This window comes from Hippoglossus stenolepis, chromosome 8 (genome assembly GCF_022539355.2).
Source record: "Hippoglossus stenolepis isolate QCI-W04-F060 chromosome 8, HSTE1.2, whole genome shotgun sequence".
In the NCBI taxonomy this organism is placed as follows: Eukaryota; Metazoa; Chordata; class Actinopteri; order Pleuronectiformes; family Pleuronectidae; genus Hippoglossus; species Hippoglossus stenolepis.
In genome coordinates, this window is record NC_061490.1 from 25,665,851 (window position 1) to 25,683,965 (window position 18,115).

Here is an 18,115-nt window from a genome sequence, read left to right on the forward strand (position 1 = left end):
AAAGGTCACAAAGATCACAGCGACCTCGTGTGAGTCCGGAAAAGAAAATCGTTGTGGATTGAAACTGCACCGGTTGACAGAGGCGTACAATTTCCGGGGCGATAATTCTAGTTCTCGCTCTAGTCGCCCGAATACGTACACTTCACTTTGCAAATGCTAATCCATTGGCTGCAGCAGCTTTGAAGCTATTTGGGGTTATCTCATGTTGTTCACTGTCTTTATGATCAGCTGGTCGTGGTTACCGAGCAGCGCTGACTAAAGCTTCAACATCTTAAAGGCATCTGCTCTCGCTCTGTCCCTCGTCTGAATGGACCAGAACAGACACACACATGCACGCTGCTTTTGATCGGAAAGTACCTCACTTTAATTTAAGCTCACGCACACTTCCCCAGTTCCCCCCCGGCTGAGGCATGGCAAGCTTTTAGAAGTCTCACAGTCTGCGTGGGTGTACAGTGTGTGTGTGTGTGTGTAGCTTTCTCTCACAGCTGTTTGTTATCTGTGTGTGCCACCCCCACCAGTATCAAGAGATTCTCCAGACGAGATATCACCGTGGAAACGCTGACTTCACACTCAAACACGCCCCTGCAGAGCTCACACTGTAGTAAATTACACGGAGCTCAGCGGACACAGAGCACCTGCACATACACAACAACGCTTTGGGCTGAGCTTAGGCTGTTTATAAAGATGGACGACATGGCAGCTCCTTACACGTCTTGATCGCCCCCTGCTGGCTGGCTGCAGTACACAGCCGTTTTCATGCATGATCGTGAGAAACACATATGATCCCGCTGTGTTCTCTCGTGGGCTCACTCCAGACATTTTCCAGATATTTCACTCGGGTGCTCTCTGGAGAAGGACATTTACGTTCTCACACGCAGCCCATCTCATGTCTGTAAGCAGCACAAGTCATGAACCCCGTCTTCTACATGCAAGTGGATGGGACATGGATCAAAATACAGAAGATCGAAGTCCATAAATAAATGTATGACGCCATCGGCACAAAATGGCAGCGTTCGTATCCGGGATATTTTGGCTTCATTTCTGAATAGTTGGAAGAAGTGGAGATACGTCGTCCATCGTTATATGTTCATTCTATGGTGTTCAGAAATTATCTCATTACAAAAAAAGACCCAATATTATGGCTAATCAGATTCACGTCTTCAAAAGCTCTTGTGCAGAGAAACTCTTAATTCCCCCGGCCGCTGGTGAGCTGTGGCCTCCAGGCTGTTACATCTCACATGACGGGTGAGGGCTTCACTGACTGTTATACATTTAATATCAGATGACTGGTCAAACTGTTCTGCCTCCCTCAGTTTATTTAGCTTGTTGGACCTTCTCCTGCCCTGATGAATGAGAGCTTGATTTCATCCGCTGTGTGTGTGTGTGTGTGTGTCTGTGTGTGTGTGTGTGTGTGTGTGTTGGCGTCAGCTTTGAGATTTTTAGTTTGTGTTTATCCATTGGACACTGGGAGGGTATATGCATGTAGTGTGTGTTTGTATAATTTGTGTGTGTGTGTACGCTCTGTATATGTTTGTGTGATGTATGCGCTGAAGGTAAACGAGTGTATTTGTTTGTCGACCTCTTCAGAGGGATCGACTTTCATATAAATCAGACGAACGTTTCCTCAACCTCAGTGTCCTAAACTCTGCTTGATGACTGATATGGCCTACACACACACACACAGACACACACACACACACACACACACACACACACACACACACACACACACACACACACACACACACACACACACACACACACACACACACACACACACACACGACACACACACACTGGTCCTACCTCTGCCCATGTGTGAGAGAGCACAGCATAACACTGAAATTACGTTAAAATGCCAAAGACAGAAAATGTTCCCAAAAGTGCAGTATGTTACGGCCAAGTGTGTGTGTGTGTGTGTGTGTGTGTGTGTGTGTGTGTGTGTGTGTGTGTGTGTGTGTGTGTGTGTGTGTGTGTGTGTGTGTGTGTGTGTGTGTGTGTGTGTGTGTTGTTCTGCCTCCTAATACATTAGTCATGTAGGTGGATAATCATATATCATATTGGTGGTTTATGAGTTTTCACACACACACACACACACACACACACACACACACACACACACACACACACACACACACACACACACACACACACTGCTGCACATGCATGTACAGTTTTTAATTCACTCTCCTTACCCCCAAACCCATCATTAGTAAAACATCTAAGCGAGGGGTGGAATAGAAAAACCCGAACATTGTGAAAGAATAGTTATTTTATGGTGTTGTTTTAGTATTATTAGTCTGAATTTAATCCACTCATCCATCCAGGAGTTGGCCTGTCCATCGGTTCAGTGCCTGCTCTGAAAGCTCAGAAGCTCTGACACGTTTAATATATTTTTCAGTCCGTTTTTCTTGCCCAGGAAACGGTCACGGTGCGATGAAAAGGTTTCTTTACTGGCGGTCATCCATAGAGCCGCCCGTTAGTCTGCCAGCCGGTTCTCACCGAGGCTCAGAGCTACTGTACAGATGAGTTCAAAACTGTAAATCTTGTGTTGTAATGCAAAAATTCAAAGTTTAGAACGTTTCCATTTTCTGTTTCATACTCAATGTTCAGGGGAATTAGCGTCACTTTTAAATCTGGTCCTTCTGCAATTTCTTCTTTTACAGAAAAAGTAATTAATTAGAAAATAGAAGAGATTTTATTCACGTCATATTATGACTCATCTCAATTACAACTTTTTTCCATTCCGAGTCTGAGTCTGTGCAGCCGGGATCGTGGTATGGAGCCGACTCTCGACCAATCATGAGCCAGTCTCAGCTGTCAATCGTGACCTTTTACCCCGTTTCTATATCATCAGATAACTTCTTAAAGCCAAACTTATCAGACACATGAACACTTGAACAAACATCGGTGTGATAAGAACGAGCCAAAATGATTGTTTGAGAAAACAGAAAACAAGCACACATGCTCACATGCTGATGTTTTCGTGACATATTTTGAACGTTAAGCATCTAAATTTAGTGCGTTGGCATGATAACACTTATTAATACGTGTTAAATACAAATTAGAACTGAGGCTGGTGGGAATTCTGCAGGTATTTGCGTTTAAACTTCCTGCAGAATTAAAAGTATTACAGGCAGGAATTACAGGTGGAAACACGAGTCTGTAAGCGGCAGCCATATTGGATTACGGGCCTTAGGGTTTAAGGTACATTTCAGACACGACAGGTTTGATTAACGGCAGGTTTCTGGTCCAAATGTGCATTGGTACGTGTAAAAAAAAAACTGTGAGCGGATAAATCAGAGGTTATTTGGTGTTTGGTCTGCGGTTCCGAGTCGGGCTTGGTTGGGTCGGGAGTTCTCCGTTCATCCAGGTGTTAGAGCTGAAGGATAGATTCCCGCCAAGCTGCTTCCTCTGCCAGCTGCTTACTGGAAAACTCCTGATGCTGAAGATGCCAAAATCAACCGACCACAGATCAGTCCGACCACTTTATCCTTAGCAATTTGCCGACTGCTCACTGATTAAAACTGATAGACCACAGTTTTGGGGGAACGGCGGGCCTCCTGGCGTGTTGACTGACCTGACAGAAGCTGTAAAGGAGAATATAAGACTCTAGTCACGGATTTATTTAATAACCAACATTTCACAGTGTTCAACTTTACTTAAACGCAAACGAATGAGGCGCAGGAGGATTTCTGCCCCGGCCTCGCAGATGAAGTTTCTCAGGAGAGTTACGGATGTTGCTCTGGTCTTGGGCTGGTGGTTAAAGAAGCAAAACTTGTAACCAGAGACTCACTAATATGAGTTTTTTGACTGGCTGTGGAATATGTGATGGGAGCTCTTCAATGAGAAACACCCTCTACGCAGTGCAAGGTGTTCTTGAGCAAGGCGTTTCACTTCCAGCTGTGCCAGGAGGTAACACTGACCAACTGAGTTAAATGTGATGTAATCAGTTACGTACATTTTCCTGCCTTAGAGGTCACAGTCAGTAGTGCCTGAACTCGGGCGTCCTCTCCTCCATGTTGCATGTAGATTTGCTAAATTCACATGACTGGAATTCAAGACTATAAAAGGTAAACTGTAAATAAAGATGGTCTCCACTCGGATATGGCCACTGACACATCTTGTGCTGGAGACATCATTTGAAGCCAGAGTCTGTGCAGTAGTGAACGTGGGGCGGAGCCTCGGCTGTCAAATATGACGTCTAAACTTTGATTTTTTTCTAAAAGCACTTCAATTGTAATCCACAGACATGCTTCAGTTTGTGTAAACACATGTTTGTGTTTGTTTCCCTCTCAGGTACGAGACTCTGGCCGTGGCCACAGAGGCGGAGAGTCGACAGGATCCTGACCAGCCCGTCAAGACTGGAGGCAAGAGGCTGACAGTGAGTCATAAACACAGCACCTGCCAGAGATACTCTCAAAACGTACCATCAAAGTTACACATTAATGTTCTTTCATACGTGGATCAAACCAACTGGAAGATTCCCTGTCGTCCTCACAGCAGCATTTTAATGCTATGACCACATAACTTTTTAAAAGTCCAGTTCATCAGATCAACGCCTTGAACAAAACCTTCCCCACATTAGAACAAAAGCATTAGAACCATAAATCCCAGGGTTCACAGACATATTGTCCTTATTCACAGAGCTTACCTGCATTTCTACAGATTTATGAAGTGTTTTGACTACGTTAACATTTTATAAAGAGTGTACAGACATTTGAAATGGTCTTTTGAAATGAGAAAAAATGAGGGCAGTGTGGTGTAACAGTGGTGTTAATGTGTGTGTGTGTGTGTGTGTGTGTCTACCAGCCTGACTGGACGTTTGTCCTGGGAGAACAGGCCCTCGACCTCTCTGTGCCCTCCTTCTCCCACTCCTCTTCATCGATCTTCGTCCTGGGTGAGAGGAACCTCTACTGTCTCCGAGACAACGGCCAGATTCGCTTCATGAAGAAGCTGGAGTTCAGCTCCAGCTGCTTCCTCCCCTACGCCTCAGGTAAACCACGACCCTTCTAGCACAGGGTTGACATAGTGCACCAGCTGACTGTATTTAATGTGTGATTTGACTTTCTCGATTGTTTAGCTGCGGTTTATGACCTGTACTGCAGCCGGCCACCAGGGCACGATCGAGACACTTTGGCTTCACTTTTTGGAGCCGCAGCATTTTGTAGTTTTAACAGGAAAGGCCATAGGTTGAAATTTAAAATAGAAACGGGCCAGAACAGTTGTTGATGTTCCTGAAGGAACGTGGACACGTGATGTCTTTCTGAGAACTGAGAGCTGTGTTGTGCGCGGCCTAGCGTCAGATTTAGCCAGTGCAGCAGTGGTGAAGCTCAGATGTGTTCCCCCTGGTTTAAAGTGCAGGGCAGCAACACAAACCTCACCATGCATCAGTGCACCTGCCACAACCAAACGCCTCAGAGCAAGTGAACAAATACACAAAAACAAAGCGTCCTGTGCGGAGGCCCGGTGCCACATGAGCGGCGCTCCAGGAAGCCGCCTTTGGCAGAACATGATGGAACAACTGCAGCAGCCCTGCTACATGCATTAAAACACAAGTGAGCAGACTACTGAACAATCTGTAGTGCATAAACACATGGTGCAAGATGAATGAAAAACCTCATAAAGGCAGACATTTTAATGTGCATGACAGAATTGAGATATACAAAGCTGTGGGCCTCCTTGGGTTTTCTAAGAAATGAAAGGATTCAATGTCACTCTATGGTGTACACTTAAAAAAAATACCCAAAATTCCAGAACCCTTAAAGAATATCCCAGATTCACATGCTGCCATTGGGGGGGGTGGAGCTGCGGCATCGAGGTCGCACAGATGCAGACCAATCACGAGTCAGTTTCAGCTGCCAATCACTGTGTCACCCCATTTTATATCTGGAATAAGTACAAGTAATTAAAACTTGTTTGGTCCATGTCCCATTTGCTAACATGGAATCAAATTCTTCTTCTGTTTCTGTTTCTTCTTCTTCTTCTTCATTTTCTGTCTCTTCTTCTCCCTCTTCTTCGTATTCTCCCTACCATCTTCTTTTTCGACTTCTTCTTCTTCTTCTTCTTCTTCTTCTTCTTCTTCTTTTTCTTCTTCCTCCTCCTCCTCCTCCTCCTCCTCCTCCTCCTCCTCCTCCTCCAGTGACATCATGGTGGGTTAACAATTGGTTTCTCATCCTATTTGTTATCGTACAGCGGCTGAAAACCCGCACCGCCCTGGAAACCACATTTAAATTAGCTAGAATTAGATCTTTTCTGCACCGACGCCTACCAGGGTTGTTTCAGCTGGTCTGGGTGATGTAGTGGTTTCATACACAACTGACATGACTCAGAGATTTTCTTATATGTTCTCTTAAAACCTGTCTGGATCCTAAAATCTGTTTTATCATCTCTGTTTGAAAAGTTTTATTTCTCTTTTATTAACACGTGTTTCTGATTAATCCTTGGACAAGAGAACTGAAATGCTTCAACATAATCTCAATCTGTGTTTCTGTTCATTTAATTTACACTGACATCCAGAGACAAAAGCTTTATTGTTCCATCTTTGAAACTAACATATAAAATGTTATTACCGAGATACAGCTGCACGTTAAAGCAGAATGAAAACTCTCGGCATAAACTTATTGAACGTGAAGCAATAAACAATCTTTTTATGAGCGTTTTTTAACTACAAAAAATGTTTCTGTCTGTTTCGGTTTATGCAGCAATGAACCGTAGAAGCATTTCTGTTGAGAGTGTTGCACTTGATCTGAAATACACCAGAGAGCTGACAAATGGAAAGAGAAAACAGGATGTGAGGAGAGTAAAAAATAGACTGGAGGCAGGATCCAGAAGGGAGGATTGATGGAGAGATCTCGAAAACAGCCGGGAGCGTTCTACCAATATCTGGTTTCAATTTTAGAATTAAAATATCTCGGCATTTTCAAAGTGTTCGACACTGTCTGTTCCAGACATCACTTCGATTATTTAAATTACTCTTGGAAATTGCCCATGAATTCAATACATGATGTGCCGGTGCAACAAAAGCAGCTTTTATTGGGACATGATTGCTGTCAACAATCAAAACCGCATAAAAGTTCCCACATGGTGGAAAGACGGACGGACTCCAGGGATCTGGCTGCTGCTGCTCCTGCAATCGTCTGTGTCCATGCTTCAGTTTCTTGTTAGGAGGCCAACATGCAGTGACTGAGTGACTGTCAGAGCTGCCACCCAGCGTTCAGTAAAGACTCGTTATTACAGATGAGGATAGACGTCGCTGATCTCCCGTGTTTCCTAACTCTTTCCTCCTGGCCCTCGGCCTCACAGCTGCCTCGGCTGGAACGCTGCCCTCCAACTCCCCGTCTACCTCCCTCCGTCTGTCTGTCTGTTCCTTTCTGTCTCACAAAACTTTATTGGCTCCACTAGCTCAGCTGAAACCTTCCAGCCAGAGTTCAGGTCCCACGTTCAAACCACAATAAGATGCTAGATCACTTCCTTTGGAGATAAAAATATACGAGCCCCAAACTTCCAGAAACAGGACAGTTGAGTGACAGATTAATTTAGATTAGGGCACGAGGACTCACTCCTCAGATATACGTCCAGCTGAAGATATACGAGGGATTCTACAGTGCTCATCTCTATTATCGGCAAAACTACTCTGCTTCATCCTGAGATGTTTCTATTCTTCCAGTTTCACGTCCGTCACGTGTTAGAAACCTCATCAACACGTCCACACGCCCGCCGGGAGTTTTCTGGACATTTTCCTGCTGTTTTCTCACATGGACTCACTCTGACGTTTGGCATCGTTCTTATCCGAGCAGGATATTTCTGGAAAGTGGGAGGAAGTGGAGACATGTCGTCCATCTTTATTTACAGTACATGACTCCTACATCAGTCAAGATGGACGGGAGCAGAGGAAAGCATCAGTGATGGTAGAAAAAGAGGACAGATTAGAAGAAGCAGGTGAGAATAGACAGGATCATGAAAAAGGAGGAGGCAGGAGAAGGGACCACTGAGAGGACCAGAGAAGTAATGGAACTGAGGAGGTGAGAGGAGAAAGAGATGAAGGATGTGGGGATGACAGCGAAGGGAAAGGGTAGTAAAAATGTTCGGGAGATGCTCGGCCTGAACACCGATCGGACCTTTATAATTAGGTTGTAATTATAATGCTGACGCCGAGATAGAAGGTGTGCGTTTGCTTTGATGTGGCACCGACACACACTCTGTCATTTTGACCCCTGCACTGTACCACCCTGCTGACCGCTGTTACTATATTACGCCTTGTGTATTCAAGTGTGCGTGTTTGTGTTGCGTGTGGCCGTCACCTCAGATCTCTCTAGGTGGTAAGTGCACCATTGGTGGGATCGACTGGACGTGTGTGTCTGTCTGTGTGTGTGTGTGTGTGTGTGTGTGTGAAACACAAGTAGTAAAACGAGAGTATTTATATTTAATGTTTCTAAGCATGAGTCACAGGAGGAGGTTTATACGTAACTTCATATGTCGACCTACAAAAACTGACCTTGTCTCAAATTGAACGATCTACATGAATAAAATCTCCGTACGAACCAGATGGGAGACGCACGGAGAAGATTTCTTTCTTTGCAGGAGCGTTGCACTCGTCTTAAACGGCAACGCCACCCACCACAGGAATTTGTTATTTCTGTTATTTCTGCTTCATGGGTTTTGGATATGTGAGTATGTGCCACTGTTTTCCAAAACCAAAAATCATAGACAAAACCCTCGGATTTGTGCTGCTATGAAACTGAGGCTGGGTTTCTGACCATAAATGACTAAGTTCAATCATCGCTGTGAAGTACGGTTTCTATCGTAGGACCAGTAACGAGCATGTAGCCGATTATAGACCTCGTCTGGGGGTTTAAACTCACAAAGAAATCTTTATTCTCATTATAATTTTACGAGTTTAAACTTCACTGGAATAATCCATTTTGGTCCGTTTTAGCACATAATCACACTAATGGTTTCACCCTCTTTAATGCATATACGTCTGAAACTTGTTCAAACCTCAAACCAGGCATATGGAAATACACCTTTTCCTAGATTTCAATACTTAATTGTCCTTCAATGTTTTTGTTATATGTTATGTACATGAAACTGCTGTTCGGTACGGAGCGGGAAAGGTTTCTTTTTACATGTACGCCATGGAGGGAATGTTTCGTTCTGTTTGTTTGTAGGATTGCGCAAAAACTACTCAACCAACCTGTATAGTGTATTTAAGTGTTGTTCCAAACCACAGTGCCGTTCAAGTTTCTTATGGAGGTTAAGAAGTGACGAGGAGGCCGATAGAGGTGGAGACGTTTCACACTAATGTTTTTTCATTCTCAGTTTGTCTTTGTCTGACTTGTTCAGTCCTGAATTTCACAAATTCTAAGATAAAGTCAACGAAAAGATTTCAAGATGTATATATTTTTTTAAATGTAAAAATCTGTGCACATCTTTTCTGCCTTGTTTATTCTGCAAAGTAAATGTTTGTTTAGCGAGAACAACGTTTTCATAAACATGTTTTGCACTGGCTCTTGTTCTTCTATCTAACAAATCATGTTATCTCTTCGTCTCCTCCAGTGACGGAGGGCATGACCAACCTGTTGCTAGGTAACCACACCAACATGCTGCTGGTTTACCAGGATGTGACTCTGAAGTGGGCGGCCCAGCTCCCCTTTGTGCCCGTGGCCGTTCGCATCGCCAACTTCCCGTACGTACGCGCCTCGACAAAACGTGTCTGTTAATGTTTCTTAAAAAACTAACTCATCTACTTCAGGGAAGAAACAAGATAATTTGTGTTCCAGTGTTGTATAATAAACACGCACAACACACCGATAAAAATACACATGTAAACACTCACGTACACACAGCAGGTATGTTGCTGCATTTATCAGCTTGTGAAATCCTGTGTGTTACTTTTGACAGGAAATTGCCCAACAGTATCTCCCAGCTGGCCAATCAGAGCAGAGCAGGGAGGGGCCAGCTGGAGCCTTTTCCAAACAACTCCAATCAAACCGCAATTTGATACAATTACAACTCTGTGTGTGTGTGTGTGTGTGTGTGTGTGTGTGTGTGTGTGTGTGTTTTAGATACAGGAGATAGTGTGTGTCTGGGTCGCTGTTTGGTTTAGTTTGAGGCTGTGTTGTTTTAAAGCACTTGATAGTCATCATCTTGTGCAGTGTGTTGCCAGGACCCTGCACAGAGTGTGGGAGAAACACACACACACACACACACACCAATATACACAAAACAAACACACACACAATGGCTCCAGCAACTTTCTGTGGCTATTTGTCATTTACAGAAGCGACCCGAGAGTCGACACAAATTATTATTTTCTATTATTTGCAGAGATATTTTGGAAAATGTGTTTCATAAGCCATATTTTTGTTAACCTTGACCTTGACCTTCGAGCGACAGTGTCCCTCCGCACACACTCACACCCTCCTGCAGACAAAAGAGCGACGCCCCATTTATTCATGAATATAAATATGAATTCAGCAGGTTTTTATAAAGATCAGTGATTAGAAAAGAGCAGAGGAGCAGGGTCTCTCGTTGACCGATGTATTTTTTTGGGGGGGGAGGTTGGCCGGATCGCCCCCGCTGCTATAAAACGATCGTTTGAGGAAACACAGTATTGTATTTCATTTACGTATAAAGTGCTATAATAGATGTTTTATGCTGCAGCGCTTAGTGTCATGTACAGTTTGTTATAATGTTATAACTACAGCCAACATCTCCGACAGCAGCTGCTGCGAGTTTCCTCTTTTCGTCCGTTCATATTTATGATCGACAGTTTTCCTCTGACAAGTGGTGGGAACTGATTTTCTCAGAGGGTCGGGGGAAGTGTGTGTAAATGTGTGTGTGTGTGTGTGTGTTTGTGTGTTTTATTGAGTGAGTGAGTGAAAGCTGTCGTTATGAATGTGTGTGTGTGTGTGTGTGTGTGTGTTGGTCATGTGTGAGTGAGTGTGTGTTTCCGCAGCAGTTAAAGTGAAAGTTTTATGCCCCCGCAGACACCCTCCTGTGCAGGTGTGGAGTCGACTGCTGCTCTAGACCTGAACCCGTTTGTGCGTGTTTGTGTGCGTGTGTGTTTGTGTGCGTGTTGTGCGTGTCTGTGTGTGTGTGTGTGTGTGTGTGTGTGTGTGTGTGTTTGTGTGTGTGTGTTACTACCTCACGAGTCTCAAACTACATCACATCTGCAACCAGTTAATATGCACGACTGCATCATTCATTATTTCCCCTCCTCTCTCCTTCTCTTCCCCTCCTCTCCCCTTCTCTCCTCCCTCTCCTTCTCTCCTCTCTCCTTCTCTTCCTCTCTCCTTCTCTCCTCTCCTCTCCTCTCCTCTCCTCCTCCTCCTCTTCCTCTCCCTCTCCACTCTCCACTCCTCTCTCCTCCTCCTCCTCTTCCTCTCCTCTCCTTCCTCTCCTCCCCTCTCCTCTCTCTCTTCCCTCTCCTCTCTCCTTCTCTTCCTCTCCTCTCCTCTCTCCTTCTCTTCCTCAGGGAGTTGAAGGGAGTGGTGGTCAGTCTGAGTTCAGACGGTCACCTCCTGTGCTCGTACATGGGCACAGACCCCTCCTTCTTTTCCACGCCCAAGGTGGACGCCCGGGAGGCCGACTACGAGCAGGTGGACGCTGAGATGAAGAAGCTCCAGAAGTTCATCAGAGATGCCACAAGGACTCAGGGTGGGAGTCCAGACAAACACATACGATTAGCTTCACTGGAATCACAATAAAAGTCACTAGAACTCTGCAAAACCACATTTTGATCTCCTGAAAGATGCTAAAAGATATTTTTATGGCACTTTCACACCTACCTGGTTTAGTCCGGACCAAATAAACAGGTTTGGAAGGAGCCTCTGACCTCAGGCCGTGGTTTCCTGACCTCTCTTAATACATCTTTCTATCTGGATATATGAAGTGTCATGTTTGTGTAAATTACTTTATTTTTGGGGGATAAAACTCTGTGAACTCTGTTGTTATTTCAGACATCCTCCCTAAACCTGATGCTGAGGAGGAGCTGACTATGAAAGCTTCTGTGTCCTCCAGTGTGGACAGTCCATCGGTAAACGCACAAGAACACACACACATTTTAATGAACACACACAGAGACACGGTAGATTCATCTCTCTTTTTGTCTACAGCAAGCTCTGACTCAAGATATCGACGGTGTGCCCGTCCCCTCAGTAACCATACAGGTGAGCTGCTGGTGTCCTGACGTACTGCAACACCGGAATCTGTCTACGCTCTACGTCTGAACCTTTATGGTCCTGTATCTTCTTTATCCTCCTTCTCCAGGTGAAGGTGAAGGCCTGTAGTGTTGTGTCGTCCTGTAAACTGAGTGTTGCCGTTCAGCCTCCTCTGGCCGTCACCCAGGACCAGTTTGCCCTCGAGCCGATGGGTCAGTCACTTCTTGCTTTTCTTTGTCTGCGTGTTTGTGTGATTGGAATTTCTGCCTCTTTGAGCTAAATTCTGAATAAATGTGCAGATTCTGTCGGCGAGGGACAAGATTTTGTGGCAGGAAACCTTCTCGTTTGTATTTCTAGTTTGACCGATCACGTTTCAGCAGGCTTTGGTTGCTGGCTGGTAAATAGACTGAGGTGAAAGAGGTGAACTAAATGTTGCCTGGAAGTGAAACACCTACAAAAAGTGTTGTTGTTTGTGTGGAGAAACGTTCGTGATTTCACCGTGATGAGAGAAACTGAGATAGATTTCATCATCTGATTTTTACAATCTCTTTTGTTTTTCCCGGCCTTTTTCTTCCACTCACTCTCTAAATCACACACAGACACACACACGCACACATTTTCTCCCGTCCTCCATCACATCCTCCTCCACAGTTTGAACGCACACACTCCCGCTGACAGCTAAGGGAGTGAGAGGTGTGAGTCTGCGTGTATTTGTTCAGCTCTTATCAGTCTCCTGTGTGTTCCGTCGTCGAGCTGTTGGTGTGTTTCGGTCGCCTCGACCAGACGCCGGTAGCTTTGATCTAAATCACCCAGACACTACGCACACACACAACCCCACAACCCTAAACACTGCTATCTGCTGTCGGCTCGTTAAGAGAACATCACCCATCCTGTAACACAATGTCAACCTTTTGCTTGGAGCTGTTGCACGGCCCCTCGTTTAACCTTTTACATTTGTGGAATTATACAGTGTGTGTGTAATGTAAACCAGTTAGGGGAGGCTTTTATCACAGGATACATATCGCACCATGAGAACTCGGATTTTCTGGGAGGGAAACCTCTAAACCAAGCAGTGTTGGTGCCTTGCACTGCCTGTTGGCCTACATATGGAGCGTGGGGCTGTACTTTCTATTGAAGGACCCGTCTTTCTTAACAAGACAACCAAACTATGATAGTTAGAGAATCAGGTTCCACCTAAAACTGGATAAATCATATTTTGGATTAAATTAGTGAAATCAAAATCATTCATCATCGTCCCTCAGGCTCTAGATTCAGACCCATCCTGCATCTCGTTGCTGTTTCCCGTTACTGTGAGAGTTTTCTAGATCTTAATGAAAGAACAGGTTAAATCCATCTCCTCCAGTGCCCATGTAAATGCTTCTTCTCCCATCTGAGCGTCCACGGATGTGTCGGTCTTGGATGGGGTGTGGTCAAGTGCATTGTTGGCACATTGCTGTTTTGCGGCAGTGGAAAGCCGTAGCAGGGTTGACTAACTAGAACCTAGTCTGAAGTTACTGGTGCAGTATTTTACATACTACCTGGCAAATCTGCCATTAAAGCACCAAACTGCCAAGATGCACTGATTGCACCTCTCAAACCACGCAGCTGAGGCATTTTCTGCCTGAATTCCCCTGCATCATTAGATTGTGTCTTTCTCAAAACCTCTCTCATTAAACTGGTCACGTTCCCAGGTGTGATTGGTTTTAATTATATTTTGTGTTGTAGCAGAGCCAAAGCATCAGCGTTAAAATAATGACAAGGATCTGACTCAGAAGAAGAAAGAACGGTTCTTTAAAAGAAATTGCAGGTTGGATGTAGATGGTATTCGGGTTTTGGCACGGGCATGCGTTTCATCGTCAATCCATGTCTGACAAGGATTCTCTTAACTCTCTGTTGGTTGGAAATTCAAAGTTTACAATACATATATATTTATTGTCTTGTACGTCACAATGAGGGTAAGAATAAAACCAGAGATTGCTTGGTATTAGGTCAAATGTCAAAGGAAAAGCTTCAGGCTACAGTAATTTAACATGGAAGGTGTCTGCAGTTATTTTCAAATCCATTTACACAGCACAGCCACAGAAGTTGGAAAAGCACCAGAGAATCTTTTTTTTTTTCCTCTTAAACTTCTCCCTACATTTGCTGGAAGCGTCATCCATCACGGAGGAGTATTCACTAACTTTTCTGACAGGGACCAGTATGGATTTTGAATTTATGATTTCAAGATGTGAGCAGCGTTCTCAGGCGAGTGGAACGCCATCCGTTTATTCCCAGCGCTGAATCAAACTGACCACTGCTTCCCCATGATTAATGCAGAAATGTGATGCGTTTCACCACAGTGCATTCTTATCTGTAAATACACCGTACGTGACCCCGACAACTGTTAATCCAAACACGATGCGTTTCTTTGCGCAACACGCAGCGTGTTTGCTGAAAATTCTTTTTCGCCAGTTTCCTATTTTTCATACGACTTGCGTTTCATATTTTGACATATTTTACACTGCACTGCACATGTTTTAAGTTTATTTCTGTGCTTTAATATGTCCACGTCCATAAAGTCAGTGCATAATTCTTTTATTTCCAGTTCCCTAACATTTGTAATGTGCACTTCCCACAGTATTTTCATAATACTTTTCACCAAATACAGTTCTACAGCTGTAAGTATAAGTCTGCAGAACCCTCACATTGTTTTCATTCATTATGCTAGTCAGTAAATCAATATTATATATCCAAGAAAAATCTATATTGTAATTGAGAAACCTGTTAATTAGGGCATGACACCTGATTTTCAAGGATGTGTGAGTTGATGATGAAGTAGTCGTTGTGCAGGATGATGAAGAAGCAAAACATTATGGATATTTGAACTGTCCACGGGCTCACTTAAATGCATTACTATACTATTAAGTATCATGTGTCCAAGTTGCACCACATTCAACACTTTCTTGTGCCCTTTACTTTACACAGGACTTTGTGTGTATCTTCTGGAATCATTCTGTAGATATCTTCTAACTGCAGCACAAAGTACAGTACCTATGCAAGGAGGTCAGGAATGACTTGTTTCTTATTTCTAACTGTCCACCTCATGAATTAACATTGAGCTGTAAGCTGAAGATGTTTGTTTTGTTTTGTGAAGTACTTAGAATGAGCCAATGATGGTTTCCACGTCCGAACAGAGAATGAAAAGCAAGCGAACAGAAACTCAAAACTAAATCAAAAGTCAAGTCATTGAAGGAGAAGCCAAAAAAAAGGATGAAGGCAGAATAAGAGGTTTGGGATTCGTGTGCTGGTTTTGGTTTTTCTTCCCAGTCGCAGCTCCGAAAGATTCTCTGTTTATGTAGGAGATCAGAGGCTGTGAGTCACTGCACCGTCACGTTTACACCACTGAAGAGCGGCTTTGTTTACATGGGTTTAGGTAGCGGTCAGAAGGGTCAGATTCAGGAGCCGCATCTCATTAACACCAATAACCAGGGACACACAAGCACATGCATGTGTCACTGACTTACTGTTTAAATATAGACACACACACACACTCAAAGTAGAAAGTAGCTGTGTGTGTGTGTGTGTGTGTGTGTGTGTGTCAGGCTCTTTTGTCTTCCTTCTCACAGGAATCTGGCACCGCCTTTCACTTGTCAATCACCAGCTCTCTGTAGTGAAACACGAGCACTACGACGCACCCACCGTCTGTCCATCATGTTGCGCTCCTCTCCCACCTGAGTGACCCCTCACTGGCCGGCTTTGGCCCGGCGTCGGCCCGGCTTTGGCCCAGCGTCGGCCCGGCTCCGCCCCGCAGCAGCAGGACCACCGCGGCTGACCCCAGTGGTCGTTTGGCCCTAGACCGAGTGTTTCACATCCGCAACAGTTCTGGAAAATTGGGGGAGGAAAATGAATTAATGGAGGCTGATGAAGTTTTAATGAACGTCGGGAGCTGGAACCCAGTCACGCAGCCAGAGTTTACTTTATGATTTTGTCCAGAAAATTGCTGCCCAGGTTATGGATTGCAGGGGAAGTGGCCGCGCTGTAGTTGGAATAATGCCTGGTGTAAACTACATGTAAGTACAGAGTATACGGTGATGTAAACCATGCAGACTATCACCCATAAAAATACAAAGCAGTGACAAACGACCTCTCCTGCTTTCCACTGCTACACTAGAGACAGGAAGTCGTTTTTCACTGCCAGAACACAAAGGTTACCAATTAACAGCGTTGTTAAGGTTGTTTTAAGTTCACTTACAGAAATAACAACTCTTAAATCATCATACTTAGTTGGTTGACATGATTGACAATAACGTCTCCTAGCAACCACGGGGTTCCTTTTACATTTTATGGGTTTTTATACATATACGTAGACAAATTTACAACGTACACTGAAGAACATCACTACACTGGCACAGACACACACACCCACACACACACTATGCACAACAACAACTCCCAAAAGTTAAACCTTGATAAAAGGAGAACATCTGCTCTTCTTCAGACTTCTGATTCGTACACAGTCGCCATGTTGAGGCTCATTTATGCTTCTACGTTTCTAATTCAAACGACTTAACCGTCACTGACCTCGTACACATGTATCCTTTACGTTTCGTTTGTTTCTTTCAGAAAACGTGCACAAATAAGCACAAAATGAACTCAGAATATGGGCAGAGGTTTTCATAGACGTAGCTAACGTTGAGCATAAATCTTTATACCCACAATCCATGTTGAACAACTCATGTGACGTGTCAACAGTTATCGGCAATACAAATATTTACATATCATAGTAAATATAAAGAATATATACCATGATAGTAATACAAAGGTAAATTGTACCTGATTTAGGGCTTCACACTCGTTAATCGCACCATTAAAGAAGGAGGTGAAAAGCTCTGTGTTCTCCTGACGGCTTGTCAGACCTCGTCCGAAGCCAAAACTATTTATAGCAGTTATGAGCAGCCACAAGTGAAGGCGTAGTGAAAAGTCAAGCCGTCGCAGGGAGAGAAGAGTAATGATAGTTGTTCAAATGGGGATAACAGCGCATGTTTTCACTGCTGGAAGAGATTCAGAGCGCTGCACTCGGCTGTACACGTGAAAAGTGACGGGAGTAGAAAATGAAAAAGGAACAGTTGAGAGAGAGAAGCTCAAACTCTACATAAACTTTCTGCCCACATGTTAGAATGTGAGCTGAATGTCTGTTTCTCAGGTGAATATGAACCCTCTGCTTCTCCTTCACTCTTTTTTTATCCCAATGTCATTTGAACTTATTGTGGACAATATAAACAATAAGAAATAAAAAAGAATAGATTCGAGTAGTAGTGGGCAAGTGACGAGGTGACGGGTGAATCCTCAAGGAACACCACAACACTCCCCTGTCTGCTTTTCATCATCACTTTATTCCTGAACTCTCACTCTCTCACTTCACTGATACTGTGCACACACGTTCCCACACAGATGTAAACACACAACAAAGTTCCTAAAATGTACACACTTAACTCTCACGTGTGTGTGTGTTCGTTTGTGTGTGTGTTGCTATTGCTGCTGCGGCTCTCCCACATGTCTTTGATTATCTGGCTCAGTGAGGGGTTTGTGTGTGTGTGTGTGTGTGTGTGTGTGTGTGTGTGTGTGTGTGTGTGTGTGTGTGTGTGTGTGTGTGTGTGTGTGTGTGTGTGTGTGTGTGTGTGTGTGTGTGTGTGTGTGTGTGTGTGTGTGTGTGTGTGTGTGTGTGTGTGTGTCTTCAGTGTGAAAGACCACTCTTGTATCTTTGCAGGGATTTGTCCAAAGCACTTCACAGTAGAGAAAGTGATGATGCGTTTGTGTGTAGATGGGGTGTGGTTGGTTGTGTGTACGTGTGTGCGTGTGTGTACGTGGGGTGGTAGCTGCTTCGGACTTTTATTGTTGTTCCAGTTTTTATTCGTCTCAGATGGCGACTCAATCCCCTGTTCACCACACACTGCCTCCTTTGTTCTGTCTCT

At 44.2% G+C, this 18,115-nt stretch overlaps 1 protein-coding gene across 1 annotated transcript in view; it reads left to right on the forward strand.

Moving 5' to 3' along the window:
• Positions 1–18,115, forward strand: part of bbs9 (Bardet-Biedl syndrome 9) — a 131,005-nt gene that overhangs the window by 12,330 nt on the left and 100,560 nt on the right. The window contains exons 7-13 of the mRNA XM_047341041.1: positions 4,300–4,384; positions 4,813–4,996; positions 9,559–9,688; positions 11,480–11,661; positions 11,964–12,040; positions 12,120–12,173; positions 12,274–12,376. Of these exons, the coding sequence (XP_047196997.1) occupies positions 4,300–4,384; positions 4,813–4,996; positions 9,559–9,688; positions 11,480–11,661; positions 11,964–12,040; positions 12,120–12,173; positions 12,274–12,376 (815 nt within the window). The remainder of the gene's footprint in view (positions 1–4,299; positions 4,385–4,812; positions 4,997–9,558; positions 9,689–11,479; positions 11,662–11,963; positions 12,041–12,119; positions 12,174–12,273; positions 12,377–18,115) is intronic.